This window comes from Triturus cristatus, chromosome 3_1 (assembly GCF_964204655.1).
Source record: "Triturus cristatus chromosome 3_1, aTriCri1.1, whole genome shotgun sequence".
Taxonomy (NCBI): Eukaryota; Metazoa; Chordata; class Amphibia; order Caudata; family Salamandridae; genus Triturus; species Triturus cristatus.
The window spans coordinates 663,207,444-663,228,897 of record NC_140583.1 but is presented as its reverse complement, the minus strand read 5'-3'; the positions used below and the strand labels follow the sequence as shown (position 1 = coordinate 663,228,897).

The window sequence follows — 21,454 nt, the reverse complement described above, 5'->3', positions numbered from 1 at the left end:
TGCAGCGTTCACACATGACGTCACCAAAAGTACAGAGTTCACCCAAACGTGTCTGCAAAGCATTCAGCAACGCATCCATGGTACTTACAGTGTGAAACGCTGGGATGCGCAGATCTGGACAGGACTGAAGCCCAGAAGCTTGACTGAAGCACGCACCTCCACTAGCAGGGAAACGACACGCTACAAGCAGCGCAGGAACCATGATCCTCCTTCCCCGCCACAAACGTCCTGCTCAGTCTCATTCCAGAACAGGGATTTCTCAAGAAATCTTCTGCATGTAGGGGGCCCTTTTGTTGCCGATCTTCATCTCACATTGAAGTGACCCCTCAGTAAGGGCCCAGGGCTTTAAATGGGCCGGGTCCCCCGGGTCGCAGAGGACGTTGCAACAGGTCCTTATCGGGCTCTAACGTCATGCCCTTTATTCTGACATAAACACTGATCGATTTCTAAATAATGAATGTAAAAAGGCAATCCATGTAAGCGATTTAGTTCCTGTTTGTGTTTGACGTTTTACTTAATATTTCATTCCCTTAGAGCGTTAAGGATTTCCCAGAGGTTGTGTTTCTGTATTTTTTCCATGTAGCATATTACGCTTGTAAAGCGCCTACTTTGATCTGAGCCACCACCAGGTGCAAAGAAGGAGCCATGGTTGAATGCTAAGCATCCGCGAATGTGATTTTTATGACCCCTTCTGAGAGGCCCAGAACCAGCCGAGCCAGCCCGCTTCTGAACGGTTTCAGCGACCCTCCCTGCCCCCACCCTTTGTTTTCTTTTAGACCGGTGCCACCAAGGTGATATTCTTGCCTGAAGGCAGGGATTTCACCTAAGCACTTGATGTGTTGTGAATGTGAGCATGGGGTGGGAGTGGGAAGATGTGCACAGCAGGGGGAAAGGGATGGCCAGTGCAGGTGACGCTTTTCTTGTATAGGAATTTCTGCTGGCGTCATAGCCCAGTGTTTGCTGTCTGTGCACTTGTATAGATGTGTATTCCATACAAGTGCACAGACAGCAAACCCTGGGCTATGAGGCCAGCAGGAATTACTTTACAAAGGAAAAGCGTCACCTGCACTGCCATCCCTTTCCCCCTGCTGTCTGTGCACTTGTATGGAATACACCTCCACGGCACTGCTCACCAGATAAATGGTGAACAGGGCCATGGATCTGTCTCTTTTTGCATCCAAGGGCACCGACGAAGAAGTAGAGGAGGCCCTGGCAAAAAGAAACCAGGAGACATTTGACCCACATCTATCTACACAGTGAGACCTTCGGGAGGGGCAGGATGCCAGGACGACAGTGCTGCTCATCAGCCCGACTCCACTGAATAGTATCAGAAGAGCAGGCAGCAGTTTTTAAGTAAGTTCCAGTAACTTTATTGCATTCTACAGCATCAGCATTACCTACTGGCTGCATATCTACGTTACTCTAAGTGAACGGAGTTCTAGACTTACATGCATGGAAACGTCAAGGACAGTCCCCTCCGAATATGCAAATGTAGTGTAAGCTCGTTGTGTTCAGCTTTTGGGGTGCCAGGGGGTAACTTAAGGGTTCAGGTTGGGTGTGTGTTTTAGGGTGCCAGGGAGTAATTTTAGGGTTCAGGGTGGGTTAGGGATTGGGGTGCCAGGGGGCAATTTTAGGGTTCTGGGTGGGTATGGGTTTTGGGGTGCCAGGGGGTAATTTTAGGGTTCCAGGCGGGTATGGGTGTTGGTGTGCCAGGGGGTAATTTTAGGGTGCAGTGTGGGTATGGGTTTTGGGGTGCCAGGGGATAATTTTAGGGTTCAGGGTGGGTATGGGTTTTGGGGTACCAGGGGGGTAATTTTAGTGTTCAGGGCGGGTATGGGTTTTAAGGGGCAAGGGGGGTTATTTTAGGGTTCAGAGCGGGTATGGGTTTTGAGGGTCAGGGGTAATTTTAGGGTTCAGGGTGGGTATGGGTTTTGGAGTGCCAGGGGATAATGTTAGGGTTCATGGGGGTATGGGTTTTGGGGTACCAGGGGTAATTTTAGGGTCCTGGTGGGTATGGGTTTTGGGGTGCCAGGGGGTAATTTTAGGGTTCCAAGGGGGTATGGGTTTTGGGGTACCAGGGGTGTAATTTTAGGGTTCAGGGTGGGTATGGGTTTTGGGGTGCAAGGGGGGACATTTTAGGGTTCAGGGCGGGTATGGGTTTTGGGGTGCCAGGGGGACAATTTTAGGGGTGAGGGCGGGTATGGGTTATGGGTTTTGGGGTGCCAGAGGGACAATTTTAGGGATCAGGGAATGTATGAGTTTTAAGGGACTAGGGGGTAATTTTAGGGTTCATGTGTGCTCTAATTGTTGTCCAGTTTCAAATGCAGAATTCACTACTTTTTTTTCTCAGCTTGGTCTGAGCATTACCCGATCCTGATTGTCTGCCATTTTAGCCCCGCCCCTATTGATTAACATTAGCCACGCCCCTTCATTTTCCAGGTTAGCCCCCCCCTGGAAAAATTTCTGCGGACGCCCATGCCCAAGAGAACTCAACAGCTGTATTAAATTTCTTCTTTGAAACATAATAGGTTGAAACAGTTATGCTACACAACACGCAATTACAGAGGAGCGAACTGATAGGTCTAGGCGAGTCAGTGGGGCTGTTGGCATAGATCCTTTCTGTGGGATCTATTCAGTTGTTGTTTTTGTTGTTGTACTACCTTAGAATTTCCACCGGACACTGGAATCTGTGATGCAATTTTTATAATAAATTGTCATCTTTAATGCGGTATGGGCTCTCTCTTTTTCCTGCATCATATTGTTTACGAACACGTTTTAATGCTATGCACTCCTCAGTCGAATTTATGACTTGTAATCTTCACAAGATTATTTAATAAAAAACATTCACCACCAGACAAAATTAAAAGACTGGTCAACCATTTTTTCAAATGTAGAAACACGATTTAATACAATTATCACTTAACTAATTTTCTATTATAAAACGAAATATATTGCCAAGAAAAGAAATGTGACGGAAGTGGGCTCTGTAATTACAATCTTTCATGTAAAAACAAATGCCCTTTTGTTGCAGAAATTGCATGAGTTGAATATGTACTGTTTAACAGTGCAGGCATACCCCTTCTGAACGTTAACATCGAAGCACCTCAGAGGTATTGGTGTCATGAAGAATGCGACCTGTGTAGGAGTGCTGTACAGAATGCAATCTATTTGAAGGGGCTGTCAAGCTGGCAACCTGTGAATGACTGCCATACAGAATACAACCTTTGTATGGGTTGCACGCAGAAAGTTCCCCATGTATTGGTGCCATGCAAAATGCGACATATGTGCGAGTGACAGGCAGAATGTCACATGTACTGGTGGCACGAGGAAGTTCCATGTGCAGACTGACATTCCTGTAAGTAGTCAATGCAGCAGTTAGTAGCACATATGCACAATTCAGGAATCCGACCAACTACAGAGTGCTGTGTTTTTAACAATACTCCGCTCAGTCCCCTCCTCCTCCTGTCACCGGGAGCCTGGTGGAGAGGCAGTGAGGGCTGTGCCTGCGCCCTGCAAAAGTTCATGGAAACGCCAAAGTTGTAGGGCTCACAGCCTGGCCGGGGACAGTGGGCTACAGGACGCACTGCCAGGGCACCACAGGTCAATTTGAAGACACCGGGGAGGGTGGGGCGCAGAAGGGAGGGGAGCAGCTCTCACCCCACAAGCAGCACTCCGCCAAATGGGGGAGGGAAGCCCTGCCCGGGTGCTCAGATGTGAGTGTTATACAAAGAGGAGGAGGAGGTGGAAACGACAATCGAAAGGAAACTGACATGGACGGAGAAAGGACACCCAAAGAGACAACAGACATGCGGAGCGGCACTGACACCCAGAAGGTGACTGACATTCATTGAGGAAACTGGCATCTAAGGGTTGCTGACATACAAAGAGCAAGCTGAATACTAAGAGTGACTGACATAAAAGGGGAAAATGACATCCAAACAGAAAACAGCCAGTCAATGTTGGTGTATAGTTTCAGAAGAGGAAAGAGACAGCCAAAGGACGGCTGACATCTAAGAGGAAACTGACATCCAGTGGGGAACGACACCCTAAGTGTGGCCGACATTCAAAGAGAAACCTGACCTGTATGAACCTATCACTTGAAATGAAATTTAAAGGAGCAGGCAGCAAAAAAACAAGGACGAGAACCAATGTCCAGAAGTAAGACTGACGTCTAAAGAGGGACTGACATACAAAAGTAGCACCGACGTCCACAGGGGTGGGTGACGACTTAAAGCAAGATTAGCATGTGAAGCGAGGCCTGCTATTTAAAAGTGAGACTGACTTCCAAGAGGGGAAATACATCTGGAAGTGAGAATGAGGTGGAAAGTGTGACTGACATACGCTAAAAGGACTGACATCCAAGTGGAGACTGAAGGAGACTAGTGCCCAAAAATAATGTCGACTTCCAAAGGAAATCAGACTACCGACCTGAGAGGCGACTATAACTCCAAAGCTGAAACTGACCATGAGGCGGAGCGGGTGCCCCACACATGACAGTAAGCAGCGAAGGGCGGAGACACATCACCATAGAAACGCCTTGGTGTGTGACTACCAGCAATTTAGTGGAAGGAGGAGGAGCTGGGCCGGGGAGAGCAGCCGCGAAAGTTAATTTTGAGAGAGAGGGGGGAGCAGGAGGTGAGCCCGCGAGTGGTGCGCGAGCGCTGGGGAGAGCAGTCTGCTCTTTTTCGAAGCACATACTCATGCTTGTGGCGCGCCCCTGCGCACTCCCGCAAGGTGCATGCCGCCACAAGCACGAGTATCTGCATCGAAAAAGAGCAGAACGACGGCTAAAGGTCCTCCTATGCAGCGCATGCGCACTGCGTAGGCGAGACCTAAAAAGTTACAATGTTGAAAAATTCTGTGAGCATCCAAGCTTGCCATATACAGACCACCGTCACTCCCCAGCGCATGACTAGGGAACTTTGTCCTGCAGTACTAGAAGGAAACACTACCTGGCCCAAGGCAAGGAGGGACAAATGGCAAAAAATAAAAATTGCCACCACCTTTCACTGCAAATGAGTAAGCTCACCCACAACCCTACCAAGAAAAGCACTTGTCCTGAGGCCCGAACTCTGGACATATTTTCCACCCATCCCCCGAAACCATGTGTGAGGCGGTCATCTAAATTCTACTGATACCTGGCAAGCCTCATGAAGCCCATTTCTTGTACAGACAACCATCATTGCTTAATCTTCATAACTAAACACTACCCAAGATAATAGTTAACAGATTACACCCCCAAATGAGGAATACAGTTTAGCCCGAGCAATCAGATTTTATACCTGGTAGATAAACCTCAGAAAACTTCAGATATTCTTTGCGCCAACGCAACAGGTTGACCCCGACATCCCAGTCACAGCCATACTACTAGATACCCCAAATGGGTGTACTCGAATAGTGACAACCCAGAGTACACTGAGGATCTCACGAATTACCAATACTAACTTTATGGTCGATGCCTTTGGAGTGAAACACGTTAAATCTAAGACTATGTTGACAACTGAGGTATTCTACAATGAGAAGTATGCTGGAGTATGACAATGAAATCACAAATACAGCTCACAAGAGGTTTAGTGGCAGGCCCAGAAGCAGACCAGAGAAAAAGAAAAAGGCCCAGGTGCTGCCCAGGAAAAAGAGAACAATTCACATTTGTTTCCAAGTAGAGGAGGAAACAGCCCCATCTGTTGCTTGGAAGGGGAGTTGAAAACAGACCCAGATGCAATACAGAGAAGATTAACCCAGCCCAGATGGAGCCCATACAAGAGTAATAAAAGCCACTAATTGAGCCTGGAGACAAAGACCAAATGGACTAGCTGATGTCATGAGAATTAGAAGGCGCAAGCCCAGAGAAGAACATGGACCAGACATGGCCCAGAGAAGCCGCAGTAATAGGCCAAATAACAGCACAGCAGCAAAGATACCTCACTGAAAATATTAAATTAACCCATGCAAAGCCTGCAAAGGACGATCAGCACACAGGGTCTAACAAAAAGAAACCCAAGCAGCCATTAAAATGTAATTTTCAAGATCACCAAGAAAGGAATGACCAACATATATAAAAACGAACAGCTAGTGATTTAAATTAAGGAGTGTTTGCAAAGTACAAATGTTTAATCAGTGGCACCACCTATGCTAATAGAAATCACATGATGCCACAATTGTTGCATAAATTTGATCAATCAATGCATTACAAACCAGATTGCATTAAATCATCAGGAATCTCGCATGGTGGGCACTCAGCCTTTTAGGGTTTGTAATTGGCTTCAGTGTTTTGGTCATAATTTATTATCACTCTTGGCACCAACCTTTCTGGTGTATATATGCAACTGGTTTGTTATTTAATGTCTTGGAACTGTATTCGTAAGGGTGCCATTTGCCCTGATGTGTCTACTTCTAGGTGTCCCAGATAAACAAATCAAAATCTGTTTATGTTACAAACATTGAGTGCTTTAAAAATAATTAAAAGTAGTGTTTGAAATCCGTTAGTCCACAAAGATGTGAGAGGTACCCTTACAAAAACGTTGGGGACAAGGTCAATAAGTAGAGAATAAGGTGGTGTCCCCCACGTGACCACTGCATTCTTGCACACCAAACAATCCCTTTTTCGTACCTTTCCCATACAGTCCCAAATAAATGACCCAATCTATATGTAAAAGTGTAACATTTTATTCCTATAGCAGTATTACAAATTTTTAAAACCAAGTTAATTCTATAATCTCAATCTGACAATTTATGGTGCTTGATCACATAGAGGATTTCTTGATATATCCAGAAGCACAATTTAACATCAATGTACATACATTAAAAACACATTATCTCATCAATATCACAATTAAAATAAATCAGATATTTCAAAACATATAAATATCCAAGTATACAAAATACTATAGCCATAGGGTTGTCGACGCAGCGTTTCGGTGGATGAATTTCAAGAAGACCACCTTCATCAGGACTTTGTTTAGATGACAACAGTGATCTGTTTACTTTACATGGAATGTATTAATTCAGGCACTCCAAGTCACATTATATTATTGACTGGGTGACTGGGGAATCACCCCACAGAAATTTCGATGGTTCCTACACATCAGAATTATGCTTCCGTAGTCTCATCTGATTAAAACCCAAATTTATTAGTGCTCTCCAACTATATATCTCTGCTTTATGTAGGAGGGAGATCCTTTTTATTATTAATGCTCTTACGCCCGGCTCTTTTCAGTTACCCTTTCGGAATCGGCATGGGCAAATTCTTTTAACAGAGGCCTAATCCAGTCTCTACGATCGGGTGTCTCTCTTCTGTTTAACGATGAGACTACGGAAGCAGAATTCTGATGTGTAGGAACCATTGAAAGTTCCAGTGGGTTGATTACCCAGTCAAGAATATAATGTGACTCGGATTGCCTGAATGAATACATTCCATGTAAAGTAAACAGATCACGGTTGTCATATAAATAAAGTCCTGAAGAAGGCGGCCATATTCAAATCCACGAAAGGCACACTGCACAAAAGGTTTTAAGAACATATCAACATGTTCTGAGATGTAGTCAAATAAGGAGTCACATCCAGAAACCATGGTTCTTCTTGTTAGGTTCTCTATATTTTTATAGCCTTTTGGCAACTGATACATTACCGGAGTTTGTAGATCTGTTTTCTTAAGACACTTACGTTCTTTTTCAATTTCCCACTTACCCCAGCAGATCTAAATAATAAGTTTTCTCCTTTCCTCTATTAAAACACAGAGCACACACTGTACTAGTACTAAGGTGACCCCACAATCTCCGACAGGTAGAATATGTCAACAAGCGTTTCTGGGTGTGGGAAAGACACAAAAACAATAAAGGAGCACTTGTGGAACTTGTTGAAATGGCAATCATGGGCTAGAGTCCATGCCTCTAAACTCCCTTGTATGTCAAAGAAATGGACATTAAAACCAATGACTGCGGTGGTCTCTGAATTTGAAATGAGTGCACAGACTGGTGTCAGAATGATGACACAAACCAATTTTGTGTATACAATTTTCAACCTTTATGCTTCTCAGTTGTGATTCCTTATCCATTGTATGCTCACAAAGCACGCTCACTTGCTGGATGGCTGTTCTTCCCGTTTCTCTAATTCTTACGCTACTTATTAACAGAAGAAAAGTTTGATGAATGACTGTTAGACCCGGGATCCCTGGTGGACTGAGGTAGGTACCTTAGGCCAAGTAGGGACCCGCCTTCCAACGTCCGGGCAAGGAAGGTCACCTTCTTAGATAGCCCCGCTTACCCCCTCGGTAGCTTGGCACGAGCAGCCAGGCTTATCTTCAAGTCAAATGTGTAAAGTATTTGCAACCACGCTCATAATAATCCAATGAGGACACCACAAATAAACTCCACACGAGTTTTTTAGAAACGGGTATAAACTTTTTGTAAAAAGATATACGATAAGACCACACAATATAAATCCAACATAGGAGGTTGTGTAATATTTCTCCTGGCCGGTTGTTAGGCCAGCCAGCCCTTGTAAGTTCTGGCGGTATTAATGAGCACTTCTAAACATTCTCCTGTACTAATATCATGTCATACAGTTCGTAATGCTAGAATCAGGAAATTTTGCAATGTAAAAATATTGTAATGCGCAACATAGCAAATCAGACACACTGCAATGAAAAGAATGAAATGCGTAAAGCAACAATCAGGCACTTTGCAAGGTCAAATAATGCAAAGCGTAATACAATTACTAGAGATGTCGTTATGCAAAAATAAAGTCAATGCGTAAAACACAAATCAGGTAATTCGTTATGCAGGGATAATACAATGCGCAATACGCTAATCAGGTAGTTCGCTATGCAGATAAAATGCCATGCGGCGTACACTAATCAGGTACTCCGTTATGCAGAAATAATGAAACGTGTAATATGACTGTCAGGTACTTCGTTCTGCAGAAAATGGAATAATGCGTAATACACTCAGGCCCCGATCACCGGGCCTTAGGCGGTCTCTCTGCCTCTCCTTCTGACTTGCAGTCAGCCTCTCAAAGTTGCCCCCAACACGGTACAATGTAATCAAAGTGCAGCTTCACACTCCAGGCCCTGTACCACCAATCCCTTGGCAATACGGGCCACGATACGAGCCGAAGCAGGGGCTCGCGCTGCCAACACGAGAGAGGCTGAGAGACTCTCCCTCCGAGCCCACGCCCCAGGAGTCGACACACGTTACCTGGGGGGCGTGAACCCACTCTCCTCTCCTCGTCCAGCGGCTGGGCCTCCAATGCAACTTTGTGGATTGGCAACGGCGGCTCAGGCCGGCAACTCAGCTCCTCCGGGACTGCCGTTCCAGGCCGCTTCAGTTGCGAAGATCTCAGGCTGCCACAAAGCACACGCACACAGAGTCGCCGAGTCTTCCTTACACTTCGGGTGCACGATCACTGGGCACTCCACACACGGGTCTCGGGCTGCACGAAGATCACACACACAGCGTCGGAGACTCACTTTAGTCTGGTACACACGATAACAAGGCAAATCCTCACGAAGGTCTCACGGTGCACAACGCGTCGATGAGACCCACTTGGATTCCCATGCACATGATCACTGGACAATCCTCACAAAGGGGTTCAGGCTGCACAAAGCACGCGCACACTGCGTTGCTGTTCCTTGCTTGGAGTTCAGGTGCCCCCGACCACAGGCTAATCCTCCTGAAGGTCTCAGGCTGCATAAAGGACATGCACACAGCATCGCTGAGACTCACTTGGACTCCAGGCACCCATGATCACAGGGAAGTTCTTACGAGGGTCGCAGGCTGCAACAAGCACGCTCCGACAGCCCTTGGGGATAAGTTACTTCAGGACACAGCAAAGTCCTTCAAGCAGGGGGACACCACACACAGCAAAGTCCCTTTAGCCTTTCCTTGGTTAAAACAGCAAACTGCAGTACAGCCCCAGAACACAGCAAGGGTCAGTCTTTTCCTTCAGTCTCTTCAGTTGTTTCTTCCTTGGCAAAGGTCCTCTTGACCACGAAGTAGCTCCAGTCTTGTTCACACTTGATCAAGCCACTCTCCAAAGTTCAGGGGCTTCAGCTCTCATAGTTATACTCCTCAATGGATTTGAAGTCTTTGTGCTTCAGGGGGCACTGACCCCTGTTCAAACCAGTTCTGGTTGCCTCCCTGCCAGTGACCGCTTTCTTCCTTTGATTAGTGGGGATCCGGATTTTCAATCACGCAGCAGGGGATGAGGCAATAGTTTAATAGCAGCAACCCAGGCCTCTTCACCTCTAGGGGCTTCTCCTCCCCCTACTCTCCAGATGCTGGTCAGCCTGTTGCTGTCTCACCTCCTCCCCTGGGTCAAGACATTCCCCAGATCCTATCGCTTTAAAAATCCAGACTCGATCCACAGCCAGGCAGAGCCAAACAGAAATGTCAGAACACAAAAACTCAGCCACTTCTAAAAGAGTGGCTTCTGAACACACAATGCAAAGACCACCTTCATAAAAAGATGTGCTATTACATTGTGATTTCAGGCATACTAAACTTCACCTTTCCATCTTAAGCCTTTGGGAAAATAGGCTGGAAAACATATTACACAGCCTTCCCATTCTGTCCTATGGGCAAGATGGCCTTTCAACAGTGAAAAACGAAATGGAGAATATTTCACTGTCAGGACATGACACACACCTTAGTACATGTCCTACCTTTCACATGCACTACACCATGTCCAGGGGGTAACCTAGACCTACGATAGGGGTGTCTGATGTGCATAGAAAGGGAAGGGTAAGGTCTGGCAAGTGAGTGCACTTGACAAAACATGCATTTCAAACAAGGTTACTTGTGTGGGTGGCACAAATAGTGCTGCAGGCCCACTAGTAGCATTTGCATTACCAGCCCTGGCACACATAGTGTACTTTACTAGGGACTTTACTGGTAAGGCAAACATACCAATCGTGGACAACCAATTACGATTACACTTTATACAGGACACACTTGCACTTTTACACTGATCAGCAGTGGCAAAGTAGCCAAAAGGGCCACGTCCTACAATGACTATTTGACCCAGCGATATTTTGTGGTCAAGAACTACGATTATTTAAAGCAAACTGGTTTATTATGGATAGATAAACTAATAGGATGCTTTCAATACTGTGTGGTATTATATAATTACTGTTCATAACGGTGGTGCAACTGATCAAAACATTTGTACCTTGTTAAAATCATCATTTAACTCACTAAACTTTGGGGGTACACAATGTATGCTACTTTTTTACAACAAAGAAAAAATGTACCAAAAGCAGAGAGGAAATATGGCACAGACATTGCTCCAAGACAAAACGTCCAGTCATAACTACACCAATATAGAGAACTGCAGGAAAGGGTGACGTCAGGCAGGGGACCATAATAGGCTGGAGTTTAGGTAGCCCCAAGATAACCTAGAAATATGCATTTCATTGCGAAGCATAATACAATAGCATGGGGACTGACTATCCCAAAGTGCAACAAATAGTGTGACATCATTCCCAAAACAAAAGAACTAACCACAACATTCATACACGGACAAACAGGGAGAGCCTATGGCGCTCACTTTTGGGTTGCATACACTGGTATCTTTTTAGAGGGAGAGCCCCTCCACCAACTGGTATGAAAGAAGCACACTGTGCTATTCTACATGAAGGTTTGCATTACCTAGGCCAATTAAATAAATAAATCATTCTGGAGAGGACGAACAACATTTCAAGCTGGTAACGCAATTCCACATTAGATCTTAGTAAGGCCAATTGATAAACATGATAATATAGAAAATACCTACCAATCTCCGCGGGCAGGTGCATGGTGGCTGAGGCCTGAGGAACAAAGGCCCTGCAATAAGAAAACAAGCAATGTAGAGTTTGTGACACAACTATGAAAAATTCCATAGGTATCCCGTCTCTTCCTGGTCTCCCAATTTTGCTTACTTGTCCTCATTATCCTAGGTGCATTTGAGAAAACTTGTCTTTACCGCTCTTTGTACCTCTAATGCTCCTCGCCTCTCCACATGGCCTTCGGGCCTTCTTCTCAAACGTACTGCCTGTGTACATGAAGGGCTGCCCCTTTCGCTTTAAATCTCCACTGTGGTTTACACCAGGGCCTTCTCTGTCCACCCCCTGCACAAACCCAAGTACACATTTACACTGCCACCCTCCTGCCCCTTCCCTCCAAATACCAGAGGACCCAAAGATGCTACTCCTCCTTGTTCAACTTCTGTTTATAACTGAGTGACCACACATACTGTTGGAGGACAGGGGAGACCGGCCTCCTAGCCACTACGGAAATACACCAATAATGAGTTTTCCCACACGGGAGAAACTATTGTGGCATGCTTGTGGTGCAAGAGACCTCTGCCCACCTTAAAACATTATGTGGGAGTACCCCACTGGGTGGTTTAGACTAGTTATTCTGCCATTGGGACAGGTCTACCGAAAGTACTAGTTTGACTAACACAGCTATCTGGAGGTTCGCTGGAAGGGTTGCTACAATCATACTTTTTCTATGTCCTTCAAACTTTATCCTGCAACGATCCAGCACAATCCAGGTACATTTTATGCTCTAGAAATGGCCGATACTTGGGATATGGCACCAGGTTCCACCTATTTGTCCCATTCCCAGGGCAACAAAGAAAACAGCGCCAAGAACAGCAAGGAACTTTTAAACATCATTAAGGAATTCTACAACCTAGATGCCAGCAAAAACATCACAACCTCACAAGAGCAGTACGACAACCTCGCCGATTTCATCCATGACAACATTGCAACCATATACAAAAACTTCGAACCCCAACCTACACCTACAGACTTCAACAGATCTACCTCCACCAATAATGACACGAACCTCAGGACACCGCCTTAATCATGAAATCCAGCTCCAATAGACCCATGCCCACATCACATCTTCATCCTGGGAAACCAAAGGATCAGCCACAAACTCACCCCCAGCTCAACACCTCAATTACCACTGCAACATATCCTGATACCTGGAAATATGCCAAAGTCTAACCACTACTCAAAAAACTCTCCGCAGACCCCAGCAAACTTAAAAACTACCGGCCAATCTGCCTGCTCCCATTCCCAGCCAAGGTACTGGAAAAGACTAACAAGCAACTCACGACACCTGGAACAGAACCAGCTACTCAACACTCCCAATCCAGCAATCACAGCAACTAGACCGCTTTGATCGCAGTCACTGACGACATCTGAATCCACCACAACCGAGGAGAAACAGCAGCTCTGATCCTCCTCAACCTCTTGCCAGCCTTGAGCACCATATCCCACCACACGCCGATTGAAAGACTCCACCACGTCGGCATCCCAAGGGAGGCACTCAGATGGATCACCTCTTTCCTCACTGGTACAACACAAAGGGTTTGCCTACCACCTTTCACCGCTAAACACAAAGATATTGTCTGCAGTGTCCCCGAGGGCTCATCCTCAGCCCCATGCTCTACAACACATATGACCCAGCTGGCCAATATTGTCGGATCTCATGATCAAGATAATATCCTAAATAGACGACACCCAACTCATTCTCTTAATCACAAAGAACCCACACCAACCAGAACCAACATCCACGGATGTATGACCAGCTTCGCCGACTGGATGAAGGACAACCGTCTGAAAATCAACACGGACAAGACAGAAGTTCTGATCGTCGGCAACAACGCCAACCCTCACCCCCTGGCAATGCCAGAAATCTCGAAATCATTGATAACAAGCTCACCAAGAAATCACAGATCAACGTTGTCTCCTCCACATGCTTCCTCACTCTGCGCATGATACGTACGATCTTCAAGTGTCTATCCCTACACATAAGATGCACCGTGACAAAGGCCCTCATCACCAGCATTCTAGACTATGGCAAAGCGGTCTACATAGATATCGCTGCACACCTCCTGCAGAGACTTTAAACCATATAGAATGTTGCAGTCAGACTACCTCCCCGACGAACCTACATCACACCCCACCTCAGCCAACTCCATTGATTCCCTGTACAGAAGAGATGCCAATCCAAGCTACTGACCCACGCACACAAGGCTAAACACAACCAAAGACCCTACATTAACCACCACCTGAACTTCCACCAACCACTGAGAAGATTACGTCCGCCTCCCTATCACTTGCCCACACTCCCCGAATCTACCGAAGCAGAAGTCGAAGAGGCTCCTTGTCCTACATTGCAGCAAAGACCTGAAACCGCCTCCCCACACAGCTCCTGACCATCACCGCACTTCTGGAATTCCGAAGAGCCCTCAAACCCTGGCTGTTCAATTGAGCATTGCTGGGATCTGCAAGCGCCTAGATACCCTACAGGATGATTAGTAGTGCTTTATAAACCCCGACTGATTGTTTGAAACATGCCAAGAGACTATCTTGATTATCCCCAGAATAATAAGGCGCTACTGTGTTCTCCATGAAGCATGCCATGACTAATGTTATGCCAGTGGAGTTCCTTGCCAATTGAGGTTATACAATGTATTGTATACTCAACTGTACTTGAAAGTCTCTTCTGCTGCAGACATCCAATGGCTCAAACACTGTATGCACATCATCCAGTCCTGGATATCGAACGCCTACCTGAAGCTCACACCAACGAAGACAGAATTTCTTTTATTTACCAAGAACAAAAAATAATATACAGTATCAACCTGGCTCAATGAAAGAACCTTGATCGCTTTGAACCCAAACTCACATTTAATGCCAAGTCATGGACACCATAGACACCAACTTCAACCTCAAGGAACACAGTATCTCCCCTCAATCAATCACCCCTCTCTCCCACCCACCCAAAAAAAGAGATGGCCTGGTGGCAACTCTCCCTTCTAAAGAAAGTCAAATAGCTTTTTTTCCCCTGAAAGCGACTTCGGAACTGCTGTTTAAGACCTTGTACTCTCACATCAAGATGGTAGTAATGCCCTACTCCATGACCTCCTAGACTAGACACTGGCACCCCTGAGGGGCATCCTACACACTGCAGAAAGTCTCATCCAGGGCCTGAAAAAAATATCACATCGCCCCATCCTGATGGAACTCCATTGGCTCCTCTTGCCGGCCCGCACCATATTGAAAAACAGCTGCATCCTTTACAAAGTCATTACAACCAGCAACCCTGATTATCTTGCAGGTACGTTCACCATCCCTGGTGGTTCCTAGCACACCCGCAGCCAGCACACCAGCGACTGCAGACCAAGTGTAAACAAAGAAGAAACAAGACACTAGGTTTTTGCATCTATACACCCTGGATCTGGCATAACATTCCCATATCTGTCAGGACCGCCCAACACTGCTCCAATTTAGGAAAGTGTTGAAGACTCCCCCCTTTAAAGAACATTACAACACAATGCATTAACCGTCCATAACCCTTCTTCTTCTTCTCCTACTACTCGTTGAATTTATGCTTAGCTTTATTTTTAACAACATTGTTTATTAATTTTCCAGTGGTAGAACAGTAGGACAAAAAACAGAAAACAAGATTTGACATTACAGCATTACATGAAAGAAAATGTGGTAAGAAAGTAAAAAGCAGATATATGAAAAGTAGCTGTTGCCAATATCCCTACTGTCAAGGAGACGCTCAGCCATGTGCCCCATATCTTCTTCTGTTTCTTGGGATAGCCCCTAGATTTATATACAGTTTGTGCCCTGGCGCACCGGTCTATTCCATGTATCCATTCTTGTAGTGGGGGAGGTGTGGGTGAGCGCCAATGATGAGCTATATCGCGTTTGGTGAGAAGTCCTAGTGCTACCAAGGTTCTTACGGTTCGCGCCTCCCCCTCCATCGTTATGCTTAACTTTGATGATGTACTGTGATCTGCTAGCTTAATGCAAGGTTTGCGTTATAGAAATATTTATATACATTCATACTGCATCTTATCTCAAATGTATCCTTAATCTTTCGTTTTTCTCTGGACTCTGTTTGCTCCTAGGCTGTGTTCTCTTTCTGTTTCCCTGCCTATTAAACATAGTTCTGTACTCACCGTTGTCTTAATGCTGCATCATCTCGCAGGGTTGATTCTGTGGCGGACAGAAGTCTCTGCAGTACAGCTCTTGCTTCTTTCCAGGCACCATGGCCAAGCCCCATGAACTTATTGAGTGATGGCTGCAAAACATATAGTTTTAAGACAAATGTGAAGTCTTGTGCAAGCAGTAAGTAGCCACACGTGGCACAAGCAAAGCTGCACTGAAGTAGGACAAGATACGTATTAGACTTCTGGAGCAAATCAGACTTTGGGCCTTTGAGAGCATGATACCATGAAGAACCTTAGCAAGGCGAGGTAGGCAGTGGAGAAATTATACTGCAGCATCCCAGGCATCACACTTTATGTAAGGATAAATACAAGGATCAGTTGAGAGAACCACCTGACCGGTCAGTTTTGCAGTTTCAGTGTGAACATTGCTCATGTTTTTCCTGGATTGATAAAAAAATATGAAGCAGGAGACATGGGTCGAAAGGTTAAAGACAGAAAATCAATATGCACATGGGAAAGGGTAATGGAAAGTGTAAAGCAAAAGCAATGAGATTGACAGAAAATCAAGGAGTGCAGAATGAAGAGTAAGATTCTGAGACAGAACTACAAGAAACTAAGATCACTGGGAGGTGGTTTGGGCACTAGAAATCAAGGAACCCTTGGGAGGGATGGTGGATGGGCCGTCTCTGGGAACGGAGAAATGGATCATGAAATCAGACTGCAGCTCAGGAACGTAAACAATTGGAGGGGATGGAAGTATGCAATGTTCGAGCATGTATGAGCCCGCCCCTCCAGCCTAGATGGGCTGGTGCAAATGAAGGTTGTGAGATTCTTATGGTAGGTAGGGAAAGCAGGGAAATGTAGTCTGACATTTCAAAAATGAAATGATTTGGAGGCACTATAACTCTTCATAATGAATCTTGAGAAGGTACTGGGCCCCTCCCACATAAACTAAAATATTAACATACCGGACAATAAATCACCAAACCAACAAATCTCAAGCAAGGGATGCTGCTCCGATAGTGCCCTTTTGTCAACTGCAAATATTTTTGTGGATTATTTGCCGTAGATCAATGTGCATGAAATAGGACATGGTCCGGCTGAAAGAAGAAATGTTATCAACAGTACTCGTCATGGGAATGACTTCACTCCAGCTTGATCAACCTTTTAGTGATACCTGCTTGGCAGCAGCCAAATGCCCTACTAATAGGGCCATTCAGATTCAATTTACCTATGAGTGACTCTTCCCAAGTCCTACTCGCATCTAAAATTGGGGATAGAGAGGTGGTTGTCTTTGACCTACCCCTTTTAGAGGGACTGTACACTGAAACATTCCTGAGCTCGATAGGCCAGTTCACCTCCACAATTGTGCACAAACATTTGACACATATAACCCACCTGATCAAAGACATCCTGATGCTTGGAGAGAAATGGTCCTTGGAACAGATGCTTCACTACACTCAGGTCCAATATGAACTGGCCAATGGCTACGCCAATCCTCCGGCGAGGCTACAAAAAAGAGAAAAATAGATTGTGAATTTAGAGGGTCTGGAACATCCTCTAGAATACATAAGATGCGACAGGGCTATCTACGTATCCATAACACCTAACGCGTACATCACAAAGGCTGCGTGTTTATTATAAAATAATAGGCATCCCGATAGATTGGGAGAGGAGGACCTTCTGCAATCTCGACTGGTACATCTCAGAGATCCACATTCTATAGCCTTCTACAATTAAATCCCTAAAGAGTTAATCTCAAAACTGAAAAACTAGAGGACCACCTTTAGCAACAGCAAAACAGCCAACATGCCTCTGTCAAATGAGAGACAGACAGTCAATCAACCAACTTGTCACCTTCAACTAACTCACTCTCTGAGGGGAATTTTAGCAGACTTAAAAAGACAGATTATCAGGATCGCCTTCAGACACTGCTCCCCCAAAAATCTTTAAAACTATCCTTCTGACAACCTGTGCCGGAAAATTGATAAGAATCTTGATAAATAAATCATTATAACAAGGATCCATTTCATCTGAGTTGGAGACCTCCTACATCAGACAATTTTTGAAAACAAAAGACACTTGTCTATGTTTGTTATACTGAGGTTTGTGACATGTTTGGTGAGTTTGTTTAATTATGTTGTGTGGATCTATGTTATGTTTATGTGCCTATTTAATTAATCTTTTATGTGATTATTTTCAGCCCTGATTAAGTTCTTTTGTCACATGGAACGAAACGCGTTGGCTGGATTTTAACTTGTATAGTATATATGATCAATAAAAGAAGATGGATGGAATAATCACATAGAATATGGACTTCTTCCCTGGTGCGCCTTCCTATTGTTGATAGAATCCTTCACTATTTGTCCTTTATATGACGCTATCTCGCTAATAACAATGCAGTGAAACAAGTATAACAATCAAACTATGACAGATCAGAGGAGGACATCAAATAGACTGAGCAGGCTCCAAATGTCCCTTGGGCGTGATCATGTAGGCAATTCCTCAGCAAGGAGCTCCAGCTGCTCCTTGCAGTAGACCAATTTCCAATTTTGATGTCACCTAGTAAAATGGAGCAGTAACCAATCAGTACACTATAAATATCCCCCAAGTATTAACTGGGCAGGTATACTATGGCCAAGTAAATCTACTGCTCACTATTGGCCACTGGATGACCTTCTGGTTCCCTGGCCAAAAAAGGCTCAGGGAAGAGGCCCGCACACCCACCTCCCCTTTTATTAGTACATCGGCCCAGGTGGATGGGATCCCAGGGCCCAAAGCTGGTGCGGGGAGGGGTGCATGGCACCCCCCTCCCCTTTATTTTCAAATTATCCCTGGGGATGGGGTCCCTGAAGTAACGACTGGCTTCTGGGCCTTGGTCCAGTCCGGGGTCTATTTTAATTGGAATTAAACCACTGATGGTGGTGCGCAGCAGGACGGTGGCTGCAGGGCCTGGCCAGCAGTCAAACCCCCTTCAATCCCCATAGACAGTCAGAGGCCATGCATAGCAGAGGGTAGGCCACAGGGCTTGGCTGGACCCCCCCCCTCCGCCCACGAGCATGGCCTTCTGCATAGCCAAAATATAAAAATTGAGCCTATTGGCTTTATGAAGGGGTGAGCATATGAATATATATAATACAGATCTATCATCTTTCTCCAAAATTCACCAATATTTTTAACTAAATGTATATTTTAATAATTCACCAAATGCAATATTTATTAATATGGTTTAATATATATTTTTTTTAAACCCCGTCTGTGACTTTCATTTTACATAGTTTTTATAATTAAATTTTGTTGGTGATAAATATCAAAATAGTCAGACATTTTTAGAAAAATGTAAACGGAAAAAAAAAACATGTCGCAGAGTTTTGCTTTTAAATTTTTTTTTCCCAAAAAGTGAAATGATAAAAACAACCAGAAGAGGCCCTGCACAACAGTTAGGAGTGCTTTAAAAATATGGTAAGATCCTTGGGATATTGGATTTAATGACCCAGGAGACGTAAAAAAAAACATAATAAGACTAGAGTGTATGTGTGAAGCCTCTAGTATCTCCAGTAACTAACTCGTGCCCTCACCATGTTATGGTATATTGATTTGTATAGCGCAGTAATGACCCGAGAGGGTATCCAGGCACTTGGGCAGGTGTGTGGTCCTCAAGGTGCTTATATGAAGAGCCAGGTCTTCAGCTTCTTGCGGAACTCAAGAAGTGAGGAGGGGGCTCTGATGGGTTGAAGGAGGTTGTTCCATGTCTTGGGTGCAATGCAGGAAAATGAGCAACCTCCAGTTTTGCTTTTGCGGATGCCGGGAATGTGTGCACGTAAGAGTGAGGCATCTGGTGGGTTAGTGAATGTGTATGCAGCTGTTTAGATAGTCTAGTCTTGTGTTGTGTAGGGCTCTGTATAAGTTGGAATTGGCTGCACTTGGGAATGGGGAGCCAGTGAAGCTTCTTAAGGTGCAAAGTAGAAGGTCGAGTAGGAGTCTTGCGGAGGTGGTCTGGAGTCTGTGTAGGAGTTGTTTGAAGATTCTGGCGTAGAGAGGGTTGCCATAGTCCAGCCTGCTGGCGAGGAGTGCTTGCATGAAGGTCAGTCTGGTGTTCTGAGGCAACCATTTGAAGATCTTTCTTAGCATGTGTAGGATATGGAATCAGGAGGTGCACACTGTGTTGATCTGAGCAGTTCTGTTGAGCTAGTCGTCTAGGATGATACCTAGATTTCTTGCATGGTATGTAGAGGTGGGTATGCATGTGGGTGTTGGTCCTAGCTCTGACGAGCACTAGGTGGAGTCCCATTGGGAGGTACTTCCATCTTCTCGGAGTTGAGATGCAGGCAGTCGGTTTGCATCCAGTCTGCTATCATTGTCAATCAGCTGTTGAGGCTGGTTCTAGTGGTGGCTGGCTGGTCTGTCAGGGAAAGGAGGAGTTGGGTGATGTCAGCTGAGAGGACGGTGAGGTCTTGTGATCGGATAATGTTGGCAAGCAGTGTCATGTATATGTTGAAGAAGGTGGGGCTGAGGGATCATCCCTATGGGCCATGCACAGCTAATTATCCTGCATATTACATCACTCATGACATGCTCTATATAACGACATTGATAACATCACTGCACCGTCTGAAATTACATCATTGATGACAAGACTGTGCATAGCTGGGGGTGTGAGATGTAGTTTCTGAAGACTGGTGAATTTCAGTAGTTTGAGTTTAAAACGTTACAATGACACTAACATTGTCACATTAACCGAATTGGGTCCGTGACCGTATGTCTGGAAAAGAGAAGTTTTCAGCGGAGATCACGATTATATATATATATATATATATATATATATATAAAAAAAAAAAAAACACGTTTGTAAGTTTATAGAAGATATTAACTATGCTGTTCAACTTTATCCAAATTTAAAAAAAAAAAAAGCTGAGCCATTCCATATTACAGGATACAGTCAATCTATAACTATATACATAGGTAGTTTATTGTAAAATATATAAAAAAATATAATAATACATACATAAATTAGCATTTAAAAAACCTTACAAATTCACTAAAAAAAAACATAGGTTTCACACACGTTATAGTTAGCAATTAGCATTTAAAAAACCTTGCAAATTCACTTGAAAAACCATAGGTTTCACACATGTTATAGTTAGCTGGACATTTCACTCGTAAAAAACCATTGAAATTCCCCCGTTATAGTTAGTTCAGCTAACTATAACTCGCGCGACCGCAATCCACTGCTGATGACGTCACATATTACATCACTGTATTCACTAAGATACTGTTAATAAGTCAGTTATACAATTAATTTTACAAAAAAAACCATCCATTTAGACACTTATTTACCCATTTATTCTTCCATTAACCTTTAGATATACATATATAAAAAATATTTATTTTTCAGAAAGACACATTCACTGGATGATGTCATCAGTGACGTAATATGTGACGTCATCAGCAGTGGATTGCGGTTGCGCGAGTTGTAGTTAGCTGAACTAACTAGAGC

General features: G+C 44.6%; 1 protein-coding gene across 1 annotated transcript in view; it reads right to left on the bottom strand.

The window, feature by feature from the left end:
* FAH (fumarylacetoacetate hydrolase) overlaps positions 1-21,454 on the bottom strand; it is a 301,255-nt gene that overhangs the window by 165,080 nt on the left and 114,721 nt on the right. Inside the window, exons 2-4 of the mRNA XM_085644709.1 lie at positions 17,356-17,466; positions 15,967-16,088; positions 11,770-11,819 (exon numbers count right to left, since the gene is read on the bottom strand). Of these exons, the coding sequence (XP_085500835.1) occupies positions 11,770-11,819; positions 15,967-16,088; positions 17,356-17,466 (283 nt within the window). The remainder of the gene's footprint in view (positions 1-11,769; positions 11,820-15,966; positions 16,089-17,355; positions 17,467-21,454) is intronic.